At 34.8% G+C, this 20,708-nt stretch overlaps 2 protein-coding genes across 5 annotated transcripts in view; one reads left to right on the top strand and one right to left on the bottom strand.

Moving 5' to 3' along the window:
* Positions 1-4,928, bottom strand: part of LOC149784321 (sorting nexin-17-like) — a 196,658-nt gene extending 191,730 nt beyond the window's left edge. For all 4 annotated transcript variants that reach the window (XR_016413845.1, XM_089932348.1, XM_089932349.1 and 1 more), the window contains exon 1: positions 4,612-4,928. Coding sequence is in view for 3 of the 4 variants with exons in the window: in XM_089932348.1 (XP_089788474.1) it covers positions 4,612-4,671 (60 nt within the window). In the remaining variant the exon portion in view is untranslated. The remainder of the gene's footprint in view (positions 1-4,611) is intronic.
* Positions 4,929-7,123: 2,195 nt separating this feature from the next.
* LOC149784320 (adenylate kinase-like) overlaps positions 7,124-20,708 on the top strand; it is a 30,516-nt gene continuing 16,931 nt past the window's right edge. Inside the window, exons 1-2 of the mRNA XM_089932347.1 lie at positions 7,124-7,289; positions 19,385-19,430. Of these exons, the coding sequence (XP_089788473.1) occupies positions 7,194-7,289; positions 19,385-19,430 (142 nt within the window). The 5' untranslated portion in view covers positions 7,124-7,193. The remainder of the gene's footprint in view (positions 7,290-19,384; positions 19,431-20,708) is intronic.

Here is a 20,708-nt window from a genome sequence, read left to right as displayed (position 1 = left end):
ATATACCTAAAATAATTATTTGGGATGAGATATGCACGGTGTCATTGGATACATTAAAAATGTTTCTTGATTGGTTGTTGACGAAAAATACCGCCATAATAATGTGTGGCGATCATGGTCAACCGCCGCCTTTTGTTGGACCATCTCCACATGATTGGTTAAAAAATTTCGTTGATTATTACGAAGAAATAGATGATGATCATAGAGCTCTTGATGCAAATTTGAGGGAGTTTAAAAAATTAATCAGATTACAATCAAACAAAATTCAGTGTGAAATAATACGTGGAGTGATCTCAGAGACATCAATGAGTGATTTTTTGAACTCATGGAGACCCAACGATTTGATCGTAGCAAGCAGAAAAATAATCAGAGACGCTTTACAACAACAGTTATTTCAACTACATAAAGAAAAACACTCAGAATTACCCGTACCGTTGTGTTATAGACCATCAGATACACGAAAACAGAATATTAATGTTGATATTCCAGGACAGACTGAGAATCAAAATCTCGTATTAAATGATATTGTCGCCGTTGATATCAGTGTGGTCGAAGATGCAATACACGCTGACAAATCTCCATGGGTGTTGGGATACGCCATGACAATCCACTCGTCTCAGGGATTAACTATTTCTGACACACGAGTCTGGATTGTAGACGATCGCATCGAGTGGTCAAATTTAGTTTATTTGGCGGTATCGAGGGTCAGAAATATATCTCAATTACGTAGAATTATAATTCCTGAAATCGTTGATAAATTTAACATCATCGATGATGATATAATAAGAAAAAAATTAATCGGATACAAACAATCTGACAAAAAAAATAAACGTGACTTTGATCTTGATGTTGAATTTATTATTGAGTTAAAACAGCAGCAGAACAATCATTGCACCAGTTGTAATTGTATAATGTTATGGCGGTATTCGAGTAATGATTCAAGACAATTTACCGTAGATAGAAAAGATAATAGTCGCGGTCATACACGAGAAAATACCATGTTAACCTGTCTTGAGTGTAATCGACGTAGAGGCGCTAGCGCCTTGGGTGCTGGCACTAGTGCTAGTTAAGTGATCGAAATCACCGAAGTGATCGCGGTGGTAGTTGTGTATCCGCGGGAATTATTTGTAGTTGTTCACGTGTAAATCCACGTTGAGGAGCGGCCGAATCTAATCTGTAGATTGCAGGTCTGGAAACGCCTACATTTCTTCCAGTGGATCTTGTCACGGTAGATATTTTGTGTGTGGTAACACTCCAAATAGGATCAGTTGCTCTCGCTTTACCACCTTCAAGTTCACCAGGCTCATATAAATATCTGACTGTGACATCACCTAATATTTTTTGTTTTCCAGCATCTTTCTGTTGTGTTGGTATATTTTTTTTTGTGACCGCGCTAATGGGTTTCATGTTGGTTGTTCGTGTAATCTCATTATTTAATGCAGCTATCACGCCTGGTAATCTTGCAACCCATTCGCGAGATCTTTTATCCTGAATAAATTCCCTCGCGTATTGATATCCAAATAACCGTTCAGCAAGTGTTCGATTAAATCGCTCAACAATTGCTTGATCACGGTGAATTGCAGTATGACCTCGTCGTATTTTGGTATTATGTTGTTTCATCAGCGATGATACTGGACCAAGAAATTCCTTGCCAGGATCAACCTGTAGTAGCTGCGGCCATCGTAGACCACCTCGTGGTCCACCACCTCATTGATAAATTCGTTCAAACGCATCGGCTACTTCAGATGATGTTTTCGCCGATAGCGGCTCTGCTTCTTTATATCTACTTGCAACATCAACTACGGTTAACGCGTACTTGTACGTTTTTCCACGCACAGTATCATGCAGTAAAAACAGAATATCAGCTTGATGAACTTCATTAGGAACACTGACATCGAAATACGAGTACTGAATTTGTTTAGGACGTGGTAGATAAATTTGCCATATTGCCTGCCTGGACAACCACGCGCTAGCAGTAGAATGTTTAACCGCCGCTGCATCAGCGAGTTTACCAATTGCTGCTTTGCCTCTCCAGTATCCTCTCGGCGAATAATAAATTGATTCCATTATTAATTACCAGCCCCAATCGCTAATTTACCTTTCATCGAGGATCTTACTAACCAATTAGCTAATGATTCTCTAATATTTTTATTTTTTATAGAATTTAATGAATGAATTAATTTTACATCTGCAATATGCCTATCTTGTAGATTTTGACTTTTATAAGCTACATCATGAGCATGACAAGCTCGATCAATAGCGTTTATTGGTTCCTCGCCTGGTTTTGGTTGATCTTGATCATCGAGCCTGATATCGAGTCGAGTACCAGGACCGCAATAATTATATCCTGGTAGATGTTTTTCTCCACTGTATTTAGCCCATGGAGCACCTGGAAACTTTGACATCAAATTAGCAATATCACCACCACGCTTATTAGGTAAAAACGAAAATTTCTTTCTACCGCATACAGAACATTTTCCACCATACGTTATTTTTTATTTTTTGTTATAACTGTAGCTAAATCAGTAGTTGGAGTTTTAACTTTACAGCGTAAACAATATAAATTCATGTTATAATATATATGGATATAATTGATTTCTCAGCAACTCGGCAGCGAGAGCCAGTTAAACACCATCCTGCACTACCGAATTCCATCCGAATGATTATCATGGGACCATCTGGATCGGGTAAGACGCAATTATTACTTAATCTGATAATGAGATGGTTGAAATGGGATAAGTTGTATTTAGTAGCACCATCCGTTGATGATCAGCGATGTTATGATGTACTTAAAGATTTCAATGAAAACGCGCGATTACTGGATGAAGATAATGATGTTATAGAGTTTATAATCGATATTGATGAAGCACCATCCGTAGATTCCATAGACGGATTTATTAATAATTTAGTTGTATACGACGATGTGATGCTAGATAAACAATCAAATCCAGCCAGAATATTTTCCCGAGGGAGACATAAAAATACAGACGTGATCTATGTTACTCAACGATATACACAAATTCCGAAGGTGATCAGAGACAACTGCAACATTTTAGTTGTGTTTAATGGCGTAGACACACACACGTTGCGAAATATTCATAAAACTTGGTGTGGTGGTGACATGGATATAATTAAATTCAAAAATTTCTTCTCACGAGCGCAAGCTACCCCGCATGGATTTATAACAATAAATTTACATGATCCAAGAACAAGATATCGTGTGGGTATTGATAAAATATTTGGGTAACAGGGGTGATGATAAAATTAAATTGAATTAAACAGATATCATTAATATAATGAACAACTGTGCGTGGTTATGTCAAGGAACCACTAACAATTGTAATAAAAAATGCCGTGGAGAATATTGCAAGAAACATAATTATCTTATAAAGAAAAACCCTCATGCTGGTCCACGAGGTTGTGTTGGTTGTAACAACGGCGTTAGAGGATTATATCAGATTTGTAAAAATTGCGGTGGAGATCGATACAGAAGTTTGATGATATATTATAAACACAGAAAGAACATAAATCCAAAAATAGAAAAACCACCATCAGAACTTGAATATTACTTGAAACATAGAACAAATTCCGAAGATTCAGATGAAGATGAAACAGATGAAGATTCCCATGATTCAGATGATGATTCCCAATATTGATAGCAGCAGAGAGGGGCGTCTACAATTCTGTTTGGGACAAACAATAATCGTAGACGTGGTAATTGACCTCTATGAAGGGTCACTATTTTTTTTTGGTCAAACACAAGGGTGACCACTCCCTTAAGTGGTCTGTTCACCCTCTCTGCTGCTCAAATTTATTGGGATTTGAATTAGGTTATCTAATAATGGCCTTGCATAGCATGTTCCGATGCCGGTGGACATCAGAATGAGTAGTCAAAGTTTCAGGAATATCTCACACACTTGGCAGCCTATACCGACACTCTTCCACTAATTTATGTATAATTAATATACTTACTGTGCTGTATTTATCCTGGTGTAATGAAAAAATGACACTAGCAAATGGACGCATTTTCATGTTCATTTGACATACATCTGAATTTGTTGCAATGCGATGACAGTCGAGGTATGCCAAAGTATGTTTGAGTAGGTTCATGTGGGAGATATGTTTCTTGAATGAAACAAAAGATTGCTTACAGCTCTAATAGGCAAGATATGGCTGTATTCGTTTTGTTAAAGGAAACTATTTCAACTTAACCCGACTTCTGCATTCACGGCTTTCATCACTTTCCAGCCAACTGAAATGTAGGCCAATGAAACTTGAAAACAGGTCAATTTCTTTTGTGAGAATTTGAATTTATTAGAGAAAAGACATTAGGTTAGTAATGTCTGACGAAAACATAATAACTTTACTTTGTAGAAAAGAGTCGTTATTGGTTGCCAGTTGTGTGTGATATTCCTGAAAATTTGACTTTCTTTACACTGTTAATCGGCATTAAAACACGCTAGACAGTGCCGTTAGTTTGGCGGAAAGACCCACCACCACCACCCCATACAAAAATATCGGGTGATGTGTCTTACGTTGTAGGACTACAAATTACATAACAACTGCAACTAACGGTGAAATCTTATGGACTAATGTAATTTCGTCACTCACTGTGTAAGGTACGCCGTTTTCACCTTTTAGTTCCTGCGTATCTGGAATCGAAAAATGCATTCTGCCAACCTGTATTTCAATCTATTCGGTCAGTTGATAGAACAGATTAAACACTCCCACTTTTAGGTGCCATGTATTTACGAATTTCAGTTTCCTCTAAATGTCGTATGATTCACATTTGGAACTTGATAGCGATAAAATATGCAAGATATTTATTGAAAACTGCTGCTAATACTCCTGCTGATATTTAAAAGTGCAGCAAAGCGTGAAAGTAACTTCCAGTAACGCGTTTACGCCTCAAGCCTGTCATATCAACCGGAACCGGAAACAAAGTATAGTGACTCTCACTTACCTGCACTTCTTCACCCTAAACCCCCAAAAAACGGAAAAATCCTAGTCAACCAGGTATTCGGGAAATTCTCTCACTCGATTTACTAGATAGTCTGAAATATCTCTCTCTCTCTCTCTCTCTCTCGTCATAAAAACAAACTAAATGAAAACTATAAATGCTTCAGTTATTCTAAATGATTTGTTATTCACATTTCTTACACATTTCACAGAAGTTGTGTCCTTATCTCCAATTCTGTGTTTTGCTAATTGGAGCAAGTTTTGCATTATTTTCATTCATCTTCGCTTACTGACATTTTCTCCGCAAAATTTCCTCATTACACTTTCGTTAGAACTACATATATGTTAGGAATTATATCTGTACCAGTAATCATTTTTGCAGATATTTATATATAAATAGAACTTTGGTATATCTTACTGTAATACTGTTTCCATAATATTTTTACTGAACTTTTATCACAGTGTGTTCTTATTTTTCAAGAAAATAGACTAGCATTTCAAAAAGCTCCAAAATGTATTTACAAAATACTTTCAGTTAAGTAAATCAATTAAAAAAAAGAAGACAAAAATCAAATTTATAAATAACCCATCTATAAATAACGTCGATATATCATGCTTGGTTCAGCTAAATCTCGGAGCCTCTCGAACAGTTCTCTTCGTCTTACTTAACTTACCGACACTATACAACCAAAAAATAGGGACATAGAAAAGGGATATTATAGAGACTCATTTAGGGACATTGTAGGGACATTCAAGTTATTCAACTATTTTAACCCGCATAGCTATAGCGTACCTAATCATATGTCCCTAGTTATACACATATTCTAAAGCATAACAGATCACGTATCTGACTACTCAAAGCTATAAATAATTTATGTATAATTAACTGATCTCCTGATCGGCTCAGCTAAAGCTCGGAACGTGCGTGCGTGTGTATGTGTGTGTGTTTGATTTTCCCCCTAAGAAAAAACACTTGTCCCTAAACACAAAAATTGTGTGTACGTTTGTGTGTATGTGTTGTTTATGCACGCGTTCGTTTGTGTGTGTTTATTTTGCTTGCGTGCGCGCGTACATTTGTATGTGTTTGTGTGTTTGATTTTTCCTTAAGAAAAAGCGTATCCCTTGAAGAAAAAAAAAACATGGAAAAGTAATAATGTAGGAAGTGCGAACCATATTTTGAAATCAGCCACAAACTGGCAATTATGTGACTTGCTAAAATTCATCAAAACACTGTATGATATTGATGCCAATCAACAAACTGAGCATTGTCGTGCTCTTTAAGATATGGGGAATTTTAAGTTGAGCACATATTTCTACATCACTGGATTGATATAATTCAATGGACAAACATTTTTCAGGAACTGAAAGACAGGAATTTTATTTATCAACGACTATGGTTGAACCAATACAAACATTGTATTTTCTACAGACGGAAAGCGATCGGTACACATATCTGCTTGAACAAGAATAAGCCCAATCAGAAGAGGCATACATTTGCAGAGTGGATGCTAAATGAAAACTACATGTACAGAGTTTGTGTTGATATAAGATGGTTTGCCTCCATGGGGACCGCCCTACCCATATGTGCCAAAACCCATATGTACCAAAAAAGAACTAAAAGAGCAAACTAATCAACAATTTTGCACTTACTTTCAATTAGTAAACACTATTAGTGGAAAAATTAAGACCATCGGCTGAATTAAAAAAAAATTGTATAGGGCCATTTTACAAAAATGTGTAGGTGATCCCTGAAATAGAAACATAGATTGAAATTGTTAATATAAATATACTTGGTCCTTTTTGGTGAAAAGTATCCATTTTCACACTTTATACTAAAAAGTGAAACTAAATTAAAATAAGCTAATACACAAATTTTATTCTTGAAATAGAAATATTGATTGAAGCTGTTAGCAAAACCACAATTAGTCCATTTTGCAGACGGCAACGTTTTTTGGTGTGTGTGTGTGTGTGTACAAAAAGGCCAATATTTAATCATTTATATTAATTGAAATATTAAATGCTATCTAGATTAAGTTAATACACAAATTAATTGCATTCGCGAAATCGACATTGTTATAATTAAAACGCACTTTATTATGCCCACCCGCTGTCGGGTAAACAAACCAATTATGCTTAGAAAAATAACATTTATTAAATGGTAGAAATCCAGTCTCGGTCACCAACTATTGACGAAGGTCGCAGCGAACGTTGGCAATTGGCACGTTTAAATCTCAATGGCACCGACTAATTTATCGCCAGGTCAAGGTTTTGGATCCCAAGGGATTAATGCTGTCCTTTTGGGGCCGCCAGGATCGGGCAAAGGGACACAAGTACTTGACTTTTGTTTTGAAATATATGGTTTATGGGCAACGTGTTTGGGCCAGATATTCGCATACGCTCCCGTTTGTACACCTAACCGATTTTAAAAACGATAAACATGAAGAGTGTATGTGTGTGTGTGTTTATATATATATATATATATATATATATATATATATATATCACAAAACTTTTGTGATTTCTTTCATGTTTAAGTTCTGACTGGATTGTGTACAGGGGCTCGTTAAAAGAAAATCAAGGGATGGGGCTCTAACCTGTTGTTACAGGTTAGAATCCCCATACCCTTGATTTTCTTTGTAACGAGCCCCTGTGTACAGGGGTACAAACAAAAACGATTGTGTGCGAATAGTTCTGAACAACCTTGACAATAATAGTTCTATTCGTACAACGTTAGACCTCGACCATGATATTTGTTTTGGACGTTGAGGTCTTACTGCCCAAATACTGTGTCCCGATGTCGATTAACATCGGAACGATAAGAAAAAATTTCACGAATATCTCACAATTGGCAGCTCATATCGGCTCTTTTCTACAAATTAAAGTTATGTTTTAGTCAGATTTTACTTAACCTTTTTTCTAATAAATTCAAATTCCCGCAGAAGCAAATGGACATATTTTCAAGTTCTGTTGGCCGACATTAAAGTTAGCTGAATAGCCATAAAGCGGGTAATGTCAAAATCGGTTTAAAGGATAAGAACCTTTAACAAAACGAAGCTATCTAAACACTTTCTTCAGTATTAATATATTTTTAATTGTTTCATTAAAGAAGTCTACTTTTACTTCATCTGATTTTCGATACTAACAAATCATCATTATTATTATCAGAAAACCTGGAAAATCATAACAAAAATCTTAAAATGCTGCTTATCGCCAGCAATACAAGCATTCCTAGTCCTACTATTTATACCAAATACTTGCAAAAATGGTACTATCAGCTGCCTCGATTGGCACTCAGCATTAAGAGGTTAGTGTTAGGACTGGTCGGCCTGGTGTCAGGATAATGTGACTGGGATGGACATCATTCTACATGTCTGCAGTATGATGCCCTATTGCTAGACATCACTATAAACTGCCACACTGCAGACATCATGGTGTTATGACTGAAAAATTGTTAAAGCTACATAAAAAATCAATACCACACACACACACATGCAAAACGATAATGTGTTAGTTGTTTTAGTCTTCAGCAGTCATGAATACTTGTATTAGCTTGCCTTGTTATTCTTTTACTACAGAATTAATTTGAAACAACATTTGCAGTACTAGGCACTCATTTTTATTAGTAAAAACGAAATAGACCATTGAGAATACTCGCTGGATGTCTGCAAATTAAAACAAAGCAACATGGTTCATAATCTGCCCCTCATTCCGTGCTAATTATCTTAACCCAGCAGCATGTTCAGCATTTAGGATACATTCCAAATGTGTTCCACATGTATAATGACGTACTTTACTCATCATTTAATAACCATTTTTAGGCAAAGCTTTTGTTTGAATTGAATCTTGTCTACTTTGGTTGATTTGAAAGCAACACTACCAGTGTCACATGGCGTAATATGTTACTCTGAAACCTTATTGCTTGATCCTGTCCAGGTTATATAATAACAACCAATCATCAATCAGAAATCAGCATAGCTTATTCCCTGAGTGACAAACGGGAAGTACTAGCAATGCAACAGAGACACTTCACGAAAGTCATTTATATATACATGTAGTACTTAAACAGATATGCTGTCAGGGTTGCAGTTGCCTGAATCTGTCAATATTTTTATGAATTCACACACTTGGAGAACAGTGATGTGTGAGAACTCCAACAAATTATGAAAATATACTCTGCAAAGTATACAATGTTTATGTAACCATTCTTGTGTTTTTCGGGTAGGCAACTGATAGCCTAAATTTGATTGGCTCTTTGTGCCCTGGAATAAGCATTAGGGCTTAGTTTGAACCTTACATGAAGAATGTTTTACAAATGCATGTTTAAAATATGAGCCACCAAGAAAACCCAAATGTCTGATTCCCAGGTGGTTCATTACGTTTTCGTTTGGTAAGTACTGGCTGGTGAAAGTGATGATAACAACAATTTTTAAAGTTATGAAGTATATTGGATTATTGGAACTTTGAAATTGTTATTGGAGATACCAGTTTGTGATTTAAATAGCTATAAATATGAGCCAGCTGTACATGTTGGATGGAAAAAAATAGAGGGCATGATGGTCAGTCTCCATTTCAGCTGTATTTCCAAATGTAGACAGGGCAGAATACTGAGCATATTAAAGACAATTTAAAAGTAGAATGCAATCATCATTTTTTTTATCATTTGCTACAAAACCGTATATACTTGTCAGGGTTAGAATAAACGGGATAAATAAGGATGAAAAAATTGAATTAAGAAGTAAAGATTTATTTGAATACCTCTGTCTGCACAAGCAGACTTTAGCATTGATGGACTAAAGACCATAATCCAGCATTATGGAACAGATAAGAAATCTGGCATGGTAGTCAGTTAATTAATGATTTAAGAAAGTAAGTTTATGTTAGGGAGGAAGGCTATTTTGGAGCAGGTGTATCCAAAAGATAATATCTCTGAGCTCTGAAATATTGTGAATAACAGCCACAAAGATCAGTTCCCCAACATCTTCAAGCTGAGAAATCTAACTATGCATATGCCCCTTCAGCTTGAAGCACAGAAAAATATTCATACACAGATAAGGAACAGAGTATGCTCAGAAATAATTAAAAGATTAATACTTACACAACTAGAGGTGACATCTTTTAAAGATTTTGATTTTAGTAGAGCTGTACAAAAAGTGGAGCAGGAAGAAAGAGAGAGAGAGATATTGAAGTGTTAGGTAGATGCTGAACTGTGACTGTTCTTAATCCCCCTTCCTTTCTACCCGACACTTCTTTTGGTGACAAAGGGCAAAGTCGCCCTGAAGATAAAACCCTAGCAGCATCTCTCCTTACATTGTACATGGGGTACAAATTTGGAATTTCCCTTTTAGTGAAAGATATTGAACAAGTGAATGATGGTGATAATGGAATAAATAAAATTAGCACAGAATCAACAATGTGGCAGATTTTAAACTGCTTAAGTTTATCACCTTGTGTAAAAAGATTTAAACAAATATGGAATAGGACAGGATGTTGTCAATAGTTGTCCTTCACCTACAAATACAAGTACCTTTGGTCACAGCAGTATTTGCATCAAAATGTAAGATGATGTGATATATTATGCTGGTATTCATTCTCATTCCCATGCCTGGATTTGTTCTAGATGAGATTTTCTTTGCACGAGGAAAATTACTTTATTTCTTCTGTTTTGAAGATAACATCATAATGTCTTCCAAGTTTAAGTGAGACATGAAATTGGTAATAAGATGTTTTCAAAGCATTCATGAAGTGTAAAACAAAGGGCCTGGTGGTTAAAGTGTGTTAAATGGAGCCACCATTAAATTGCTTAAACGTTAAATAAAACTCGTTGACAACCAACAGGTAGTCTTTTTCAAAATACTTTTGTTTTGTTATCGGTGAGAATTGCATTCAGATATATGATAACTATATCTCTATCTGTAATCTGCATAATGGAAATACTACCAATATCCACATACGTAAAAGGGCACCACCTACCTTCCAGAGAAGGAAAGACCATCAAGTTTATGTGTGTATTGACATGTATCGTATCACAGGCTGTGTATTGTGAATGGTATCAATATGTGGCACAAGCGTATCGTTTCACCCATAACCTCGACCCTGATACATATTTTTTGGTTGTCAAGATCTTACTGCCTCAATAACAACACTGTGTAGTGTTTTTTTCTCGACTAACATCGTAACGGAAGTAAAATTTTCAGGAATATCTCACACACTTGGCAGCCCATATGGGCGCTTTTCTTCAAACTAAAGTCATAATGTTTAGTCAGATTTTATTTACTCAGATGTCTTTTTTTCTAATAAATTCAAATTCTCATGAATGAAACAAAATAAAATATATTAATATTGAAGAAAGAGTTTAGATAGCTTTATTTTGTTCAAGATTTCTTATCCTTTTAACCAATTTCAACATTCTCTCACTGTAGAAATGTTTTATATCAGAATGTATTCCTGCCTTTTACAATATAACAGCATAAAAAAAATGCAGATAGTTGTTTCTGCTGTGAAAGTCTTTTGTGATTCTGATTATGTTTTTAAGAATTTTACACCAGTGTTAATTTCCCAAAATGTAAACAATTATAAATCTACACATACAAAAACTGAATTTCGGAAAAGTTTATAAGTAAGAAAATTAATACCATTGTAGCATGAATGTTTCCTGCCAGTGAGTATGAACTCTCAACCTTGTGTTTCAGAGTTAAGTGTGCATGTTGTACTTTATCCACTATGCCACAGTTACTAGCTGCAAAGTAGTATACCACATACAGAAACATGCCAGAAACTTTTCAAAGAAATAAATTTGCATTATTTGGATGCAAGGAGTCAAAAAGCTCGAACCCCAGCCCATTCATACCAAAGACTTATAAAAATAGTATTAGCAGATTCCTCACTTGGCACAGAGCATTAAGAGGTCAGCCTGGTGGGACATGATGACTGATGGTTTCACTGTCTATCTTTGGTACATTTTTATACCAATAAAACCTTCAATGACTTGAGAGGCAAGTCTGTTAATTACCTGCCATTTACATGTATTAGTGAGGTGATGTGATGTGATTTTGATTTTTAATGTAGCTTTAAAAAATTTTCAGTCATAACACTACGATGTCTGCAGTGTAGCAGTTTATAGTGATGTCTAGCACTGGGGCATCATGCCGCAGACATGTAGCATGATGTCCCACCCAGTCACATTATCCTGACACCAGACCGACCAGTCCTAACACTAACCTCTTAATGCTGAACGCCAAGCGAGGCAGGTGTTAGTACCATTTTTGTAAGTCTTTGGTATGACTCGGCCAGGGATCAAACCCACAACCTCCCACATCCGAGGCAGACGCTCTAACCACTAGGCCACCGGAGCAGTATTTTACATGTATTAGTAACGAAAATGGTGATATTCAGCAAAAACCTCTTGAAATTGCAAATGCATTCAATGATTACTTTGTGAATATAAACAGAAATTCTTGTGGGTCTCACGGCTCATAAAAGATTCTCCAGCAATGAATTAAAGGAGCACATTTCTTCAAAACTTAGCAAAGAAGAGTGCTTCAGATTACCTAAAAGTCTTGAATTCATTTTAAATGAATTAGACCAACTTAATGTTAGAACAGCAACATGTCTAGATGATATATGCAAACTCATCTCATTTGAGTGCACCTTCACTTATGTATATCTTCAATCTAAGTATTTTTACAGGTATTCTTCCCAATAGGCCAAAACTGGCAAAAGTAACTCCAATACATAAGAATGGAGATCTTTCTGAGATGAATAACTATATATCTATATCAGTTTTATTAACGATAAACATACTAGAAAGACATGCTTGTAATGAATTTAGAAACTGTGTGGATTCATTTTATTTACTAAATTCATGACAATCTGGCTTCTGTGAAGGACATTTATGCCAGACTACACTAACTAGAATGGTGGATGCTTGGATAACAGCAATAGTATAGGCACAGTGTTTCTTGACCTTACAAAGGCTGTTGACCTTCTAAATCACAAAATCCTGCTGGAAAAGCTCAGCATATACCAAGTTAACCATGAAAGCATAACTTGGTTTCAAACCTGTCTTGAAGGTACACAAGAAGTTTCTATTTTATATAAACTTTCAGATAAGACACTGATCAAGTCAGGTGTTCCACAAGGATCAGTTCATGGATCATTACTCTTTCTGCTGTACATCAATGATTTACCATATCACACTGAGCTATCCACCACCACCATGTTCACAGATGACACAACATTATTATACATTGGATCAGTAGATCATGAGATTAGTACTATATTAAATAAGGATTTGGTAAAAATAAATAACTGGTGTAAACAATGGTATGAAGATAAATGCAGCCGAATCAAAAGCCATGATTATAAGTCATCGAGCAAGAGTAAAAGATGAGAAAAATGATTTCAAAGTAATGATAAAAGAAATGGATATACAACAGTCTGAAAATGAAAAACTGCATGTCATCATGATAGACATTATCTTGTGCTAGAAAATACAAGTTGATAAGTTCATTAAAACTGCTTTATCTCTTGAACAGAATAAAATCCCTCAAGAACATTGAAAGATATTCTAAAGTGTATGTATCATGCCACACCTAGAATATTTAGAATATTTTTGTTCTATCTGGGGTAATAATTGTTTAGAAACTTAGGAAACATTACTAAAATTTCAGGAGCCAAACTTTGGAATTCCATACCAACTTATATAAAGTCAGCTGATTTATGCCAAGCTTTCAGGCAGCTTCTTAGTCTACATCTATAGAAACAGTCATTTGTATGATTGTGTTTAATTCAGTTCTGCTACTTTTTACAACATCATTATCATGTACTCACTTCCAAAGTTTTACACATAGTTGAAGCCTTGTACATATTTAATGTAGGAGTAGATCATTTGTCTAGTTTTTAGTAACATTTGTTGTTTAAATACACCTCATCTGGTAAATTATTATATATATATATATATATATATATATATATATATATATATATATATATATATATGCAGTAAACTGACAACAAACAGTACAAAACCAGTTTCCAACTAGCCCAAATGATTTCAACTCTGAATGAGTCATTTTCAAAGGCATGTACAAGACACAGACAAGACAAACAGAAAATACGGAAAGTATTGAGGTTACAAAAATTTTACATCACTATTTCTACAGGAATAAAAGCTTTAAGGTTTTGATACTTCATTTAGTTGCCTTCAACTTGATCCTGATGCTGAAAAATATTTATATAACCTAAAAATTGATAAGCCATATCACTCTATGTTTATTTTATGTCTGTTTGCATAACTTCAAATTATGTCCTAGATAATTGTTTTAGTAGTAATTATAGGTTATTGGGTGACTAATAAGCAAATTGAAAGAATTATTTAAATGTGTCAGCTGCAAAAAGATGATTTTATTTGTGCATGGCTGTCCATTTCTAGTCTTCTTGGTTTCAGTGTTCTAAGGTGAATCCAGTAAGATTCCTTCTCTTTCCTGGTTTTGGAACTCCAGTTGCAATAAGTGTTATATTACTGAATGTGTGGCCGTTGGAAGAGAAGTATATTGCAACTGGACTTAAGTTGAGCTTCTTTGTTCAGAGCTGGGAAGATTGATCCTTTTGTGTAAGTTTTCAGTTTCTCCAACATAAGGCTACAGATCTTACATGTGATGAGATAAATTACATTCTGTTTTGCACGTTCTGTTTGGACCATGTATGTTCACTGTGTTAGTCTCTTATCGTATGTTGACAGGTTTTGCACCTTTTTTTGCTACAGGGGCCTGATATACTAGGGTGGTCTTGCTTAGTATTAGGCATTAGCTTTGCCCTGACTAGAATGTCAGTGAGGTTTTTGGGTCTCCACTAGGCTGCTACTGGTTTGTTGGGCCAGATTTTTTCCCAGTTGATCATTCTAGTAAATCTGGCCCCAGTTGTTGTCAGTTTATTGGATTCATCTTAATCAATCAATGACTCACATGATCCCTTGCTGCATCTAGTGCACTTGAAAGGACTGTTTTTCACCATATGATTTGTATTCAGTTTCTTTATTATTGAAAGTTTGCCTTTTTATTTTTGTTTTAAAACCATTCTGCCTATTATTTATTAAAGTAAATTTTATTTTTAACATGATAATGTAACTCAAAAGATTTCTTTGTGTCCTAAAAGCTGGTTTATTCAAGAACACAATAAATAAATTTTATTTAGAGTAGTTTGCATTATATAATAATAAACATCAACTCAATGGAGCTATTTTACAGACTTTTAACAATAAAAAATAATAAAAACGCAACTAACATTAATAAGATATGTACATAGAGTGTTATACATGTAGCTTTAGTTGGACAATGTAAGACATCCACCCTGATTTGTAAGATGAGTTTGATTTACATATTACAGCCTTATTACTGTAATGCACTTTAGCTCTGTTTTGTATGCTTTGCCAGGGGAACTTGAGGTCAGTTTTTAAGAATATTTTGCATCAATGGCAGTCTATGTTGACAATTTCACAGCAAAGAGCTTTGGTCATGCTATACTTTGTAGTGTGCCTTTTTCCTCACTGAATTAAGTCTGGTTGTATATCTCAAATTATGGTGACTGCAAGATCTAGTTGTAGATTAGCAAGGGGAATGCATGCCAAATTTGGTTGAAGTAAGAGTTAATTTTATGAAATGAAACAAAAATATCCCCATTTTAAATATTCAAGAATCTTGTTTTTGTATATTGCATGTGAATTACCACTGTATATAAACAACTCAAATTTTGATGACTTTACCATTTTATGCATAAATTTACCAATTCCGGGTACCCCAGGTCCTGTTTTGAAAATGGTAGAAAAGAACATATCAGTACCAAAAAAAAGCATTATGGGTAAGATCCTTTGTAAAGTTCCTACCTCATTATCTTGTGTCTCTGAACTCTGGTATTATCTATCTCTTCTGTGTTTGACTATTCTCTCACATGCATCCACATATATACTATATAACATACCAACCCCACATCCCTTACATACAGAATATGATTGGCTAACCCTTTCTAAATGAAGAAGCATCTTGAAAGTCTTGATTTTGCTTCTGAATGGATGGCAATATCATAATATCAACAGGTTTTTTTAAATAAAAGACTTATTATGATGTCTACTTGGTCCTGTATCTAAATGATGCAAATGTGACTTCCAATATGGCCACTGTAGTGGCCATTAAAAATGGTGCCAGTCTAAAATACAACATTGCTGCCGTAGCCAACTTTTCGAAAGTCTTATTTCTACTCTTTCCTAGATGGAGCATCATATCAGCATTGCATTTTTCACCAAAAGATTTCTTATGCTGTCTAGTTCATACTAATTGAAAATTATGGCAGTCAGAAATCTAGAATGGCCACCATTGCAGCTTTATTTAAAATATTGATCCTCCTAATTTGAATGTCATATCAAATGGGCTTTTCACCAAAAGACTAATTATGATTATCTGATTGGAGATATGGTAGCAACAATGAACATTGAAAATTGTGTCACAAATTCTACTTGATGTTCATATCAACACAGAGTTTTCACCAAAAATCATCAAATGGCATCTTATTAAATGGTGCAGATGCTTCTTGGTTAATGTACTCAAATGTCCAGTAACTAGTAGAAGTAAAATTTAGACTAATATTTTAAATATTGATACCCTCTATCAAACATCATATGTCATAGGACTAAGGTATAAATAGGTTTCAGCTCTTACAAGTAATTTGCATGGGTGGGGGTGAGTTTAGAATCTCTTGATTAAATGGCATGGTTTTGATATTGTATCTTTTTGTCAAGACTTATGCCAAGCTTTCAGGCAGCTTCTTAGTCTACATTAGTACACATTTAAAATTGGAGTAAATCTTGCAGCCCTAATCTGGGGCCATTTTTTTTTACTCAGGTAGGGTGAAAAGTCTTTATTCTACCTTACTGAAGTTTAGAATATTATATGCAGTACTAGATGTGTTATGCAATTAAATAATGTTCTAAAGGTATTACTAAAGTTCTTTGCTTCAGTACATTCAGTATACTCATGGATATTAATGATGTTTAGGGAAATAAATTGTTTTAAAGTCTTGGTGCATATACCACTAAAAATAAGGTCATTCATGGCATTGAATTGGGCAGGCCTCATAAGGGAGACAACAATAAATGTGGTACAATGAATAACAAAAAGTTAGCCTATTACAGAGCTGACTTCAAGCTCTTTGTTTACAATACAGTCATTTTAACTCTGGAAAATAACAATTCAGTTGTTCATAAAATGGAGAAATGGGTAAAAGTTTACTGGAAATGAATGTCTTAATTTGACTTGGTTGTGTTTAATTAGGTAAGCAAATGACATGATGATTATTAAAAAAATTAGATGTGGATTTCTAGATAAGCAGCATATTTGCATATTTTACACAAAGAAATTGACATAAAATGCAGAACTTTTAAAATGTATTAAAATTACCCAAAACAATTTATGTAGCTGAAAGTTGTTAGTGCATTGCCCAAACCATAAACAAAGTCCATCTTTAATGACAGAGCAATTTGCTGACAGTAACTTGTGCTAACAGGGCACAAATATTATGACAGTGTTCCCCTTTTTTGTAACCCTCATTGGTGCATCAGAGATCCCCGATTTTTAATTCGACCCCCAGTTCTGACACCAAGGTTTGTTTTATACTTCATTCAGGGGAGTTTTGACTCGCTATTTTGCACCCATGGAAAATATAATCAAATGCACCTCGAGTTATTTTTGGTCACTTAGCTCTTTTATGTAGTTGAAAGATCATTCCGGAAGCCTAGTGGTTAGATCATTTACCTTGGATGCTGGAGGTCGCGGATTCAAAACCGTCGCAGAGTCATACCAGAGACTTATAAAAATGGTACTGGTTTGGCACTCAGCATTAAGAGGTTATTGTTTGGACTGGTGTCAGGATAATGTGACTGGGTGGGACATGATACTACTTGTCTGTGGCATCATGCTCCAGTGCTAGACATCACTATAAACTGCCACGCTGCAAGACTTAAATTTTTTAAAGCTGTTAAAAATCTATAACACACATTATGCAGTTGAAAAGATAAGAATAATGTCTTGATTATTAAGATTCTGCCTGGCCCCAGTTTCTCTAAGTATTTCAATTTTTTTTAACTGGAACTCAGATTTTTGAATACTATTATATTTTTTTAATTGGTAACAAGGATTTATTCACAGGTCAGTCAGGGACTAAAATACATAAATGCTTGATTTGTCCTGGGAGGACTCGTGCTTTACCTCTGATTAGGTTTTCATACAATTTAAGGAATTACTTTTTTTTAAGAATAAAAAGGTGCCGTATGTTAAACATAGAGCTAAAATGTTATTTGCATCCTTGTCACTAACACTACCTAAGGTAAGAATGCAAATACCTTCTGAACTATTATAAATAAGTCAGATGATGTAAAATATTAATTTTAGGAGAAGATATGAAATTTTCTTGACATCAGGGCTAGGTATCACAAATGTTCATAAAATACTCTACAAAAGTTTTAAAAGTGCGAGTAATTTCAAACTGGAAGTAAACTAATATTGATTAAATTCTTATCTAGAGCTGTGGTGGACACACTGTCGAAAACAGTGCATCTGAGTTGTTGAACATGTATTTCTGAAAAAGTTTGCAGTGTGAGAAAGAATGAAACACTATACTGGTTATTTAAGAAAAACTATTACAGAAGTTTGCAGAAAATTCATATAAATGAGACAACTTGAGCTTTTGAATCCACCCTGGCCAGAAATAAGGTAAAACTAAATGAGTTAAAATGTTTGGCAGAGGTGGCATGGCGGCTTTTGCTGGTAATTTGAAAATGACAGGCCTCCAGAACTTTTGGAAATGCATTAGAGGAGACGATACCTCAGCTGTGTTTTTTTAAAGCTGTTTTGTTTGGCTATTAAAGAGTTGCATGTTATTATTAAAATATTACCGGCATAGACAAGATGATTTGTTAAAATTTTAAAACCATTATAAGATTATATATGCTTGTTGAGGAAACGAGAATTTCATATGAATTTATTTGAAATAAGCAGTTTCAGATAGTACAGAAACAATAATTCTTTCCACACACCTTCAACTACAATTATACAATCAATTTATAGCCAGCTTATCTCAGACTGTTTTGTATGTATGAAAAAGTAAAATGAAAACCTGCATTACCATCATGCAGCTTTTTTAAATGGTTATTACACACTTTATTATCAACATTAGAAACTCAAAAGTCTTTGCCATGGCAGTTTGAGTTAACCAGTTGAGTTCTATGTATGTTATGTTAATTCAGCAAGTTCATCCTTTCTATGAAATCTTTCCTTTTCTTGTAAATTATAGTATATTCGTTATTCAATTACATACCATGAATGTAAACAAGGGTCATAAATGTACACAGTAGTTATTTTTTTTTAATTGCCTATTCCAGGCTCCCATGTTGGCTAAAGAATACCAAGTCTGCCACCTCTCAACAGGTAAAATATATTTGCAAACAAAACAAGGATAGATAAGTTTATGATACTTTTTCTTGGTTTGATATTGTGATATAAAAAAGGTAACATAAAAAGTTGGGGGTTTCGTTTTATTTTAGAAGTTGTGAAATAAGTTTTTTATGTGTCTATAAATTTACCATGACTCCATGACTATCATTGAAGCCTAAAATAACTTCAGATAAAATGAAAGTCATATGGTAGAAGTGATAAGTTAAAACAAAAATTATCATAAAACTATTCATTTTTATGGAAAAGGTTATCAATGTGCATGTATGTTTGTGTCCTGCTGCTATTGCATAGCTAACCTATTTTTGTGCCGAAAACTTGCTGTCGTTAGATGGTTAGATGTGACTGCATCGTCCTACAGAGTGGAGAAAAAGTCAGAATGACCTATTGTACTCCAGTCTTTTATTTTGCACACCACTCTATATGTCACATGGTTTTATGCAAAATGTAGATATTATTTGTCATCTTTTTCACGGATGCCATACTGTGTAGACATCTGCCAAAACTGTCGCCTAAGAAATTACATCTGTAGAACTTGTGGTCTTTTGCAGTTTTTAATTATACAGCTGTCTGTTTTGTTTTCTAAGAGAACCTTATTGAACACACATTACATATATACAAATAACTTTGGTATGTGTAAGTATTTGTGTTTTGAGGAAAACAACAACAGGCCCTGCTTCATATTGAGGTCATCATTTCCCTTGCTTATATAAAATATTGTGGTATAGGTAAGTCCTTGTATTAACACATTAACCCCCCTAGCGATGAGTTAACGTGGCAGGCAGTAGTAGCCTACTGCCGAGCTCTGTAGCGTCACGACCATGCATGATACACTAAAGTGGTTGGATTATAGAAAGGTAGACAGATGTAGCTCTACAATGATACCAGATAATCTAGAATTTCTAGTTGCACTACAATATACAGAGGAGAAAACCTCATTTTTTGGACCCGATTTATTTCTACCCAAAATTTGCCCGTGATCAAAATCCGATTTTGTCCCAAGTTTAGACTTTTTGGTCTCAGGTCTAAGGCAAACTGGTATGAACTGCAAACAGACAGATGAACCTTTGCAAAAAGTAGAATAAGATGGGCATTTGGAATAAAGAGTGGTCTCGATACAAAAATAATGGCTCCGTGTAACAAAAAACAAAAAATGAACTCCAACTTTTACCCTTCTGCTCATGTGCGAGCCAAATAGCCAATGAAAAACAATGTTTCTAACACAACTAGGCAGTATTTTATTGAAAGATCACC

The sequence above is a fragment of the Sinohyriopsis cumingii genome, chromosome 14 (genome assembly GCF_028554795.1).
Source record: "Sinohyriopsis cumingii isolate HCF-2022 chromosome 14, ASM2855479v2, whole genome shotgun sequence".
NCBI classification, from domain to species: Eukaryota; Metazoa; Mollusca; class Bivalvia; order Unionida; family Unionidae; genus Sinohyriopsis; species Sinohyriopsis cumingii.
This window is presented reverse-complemented; position numbering and strand designations above follow the sequence as displayed.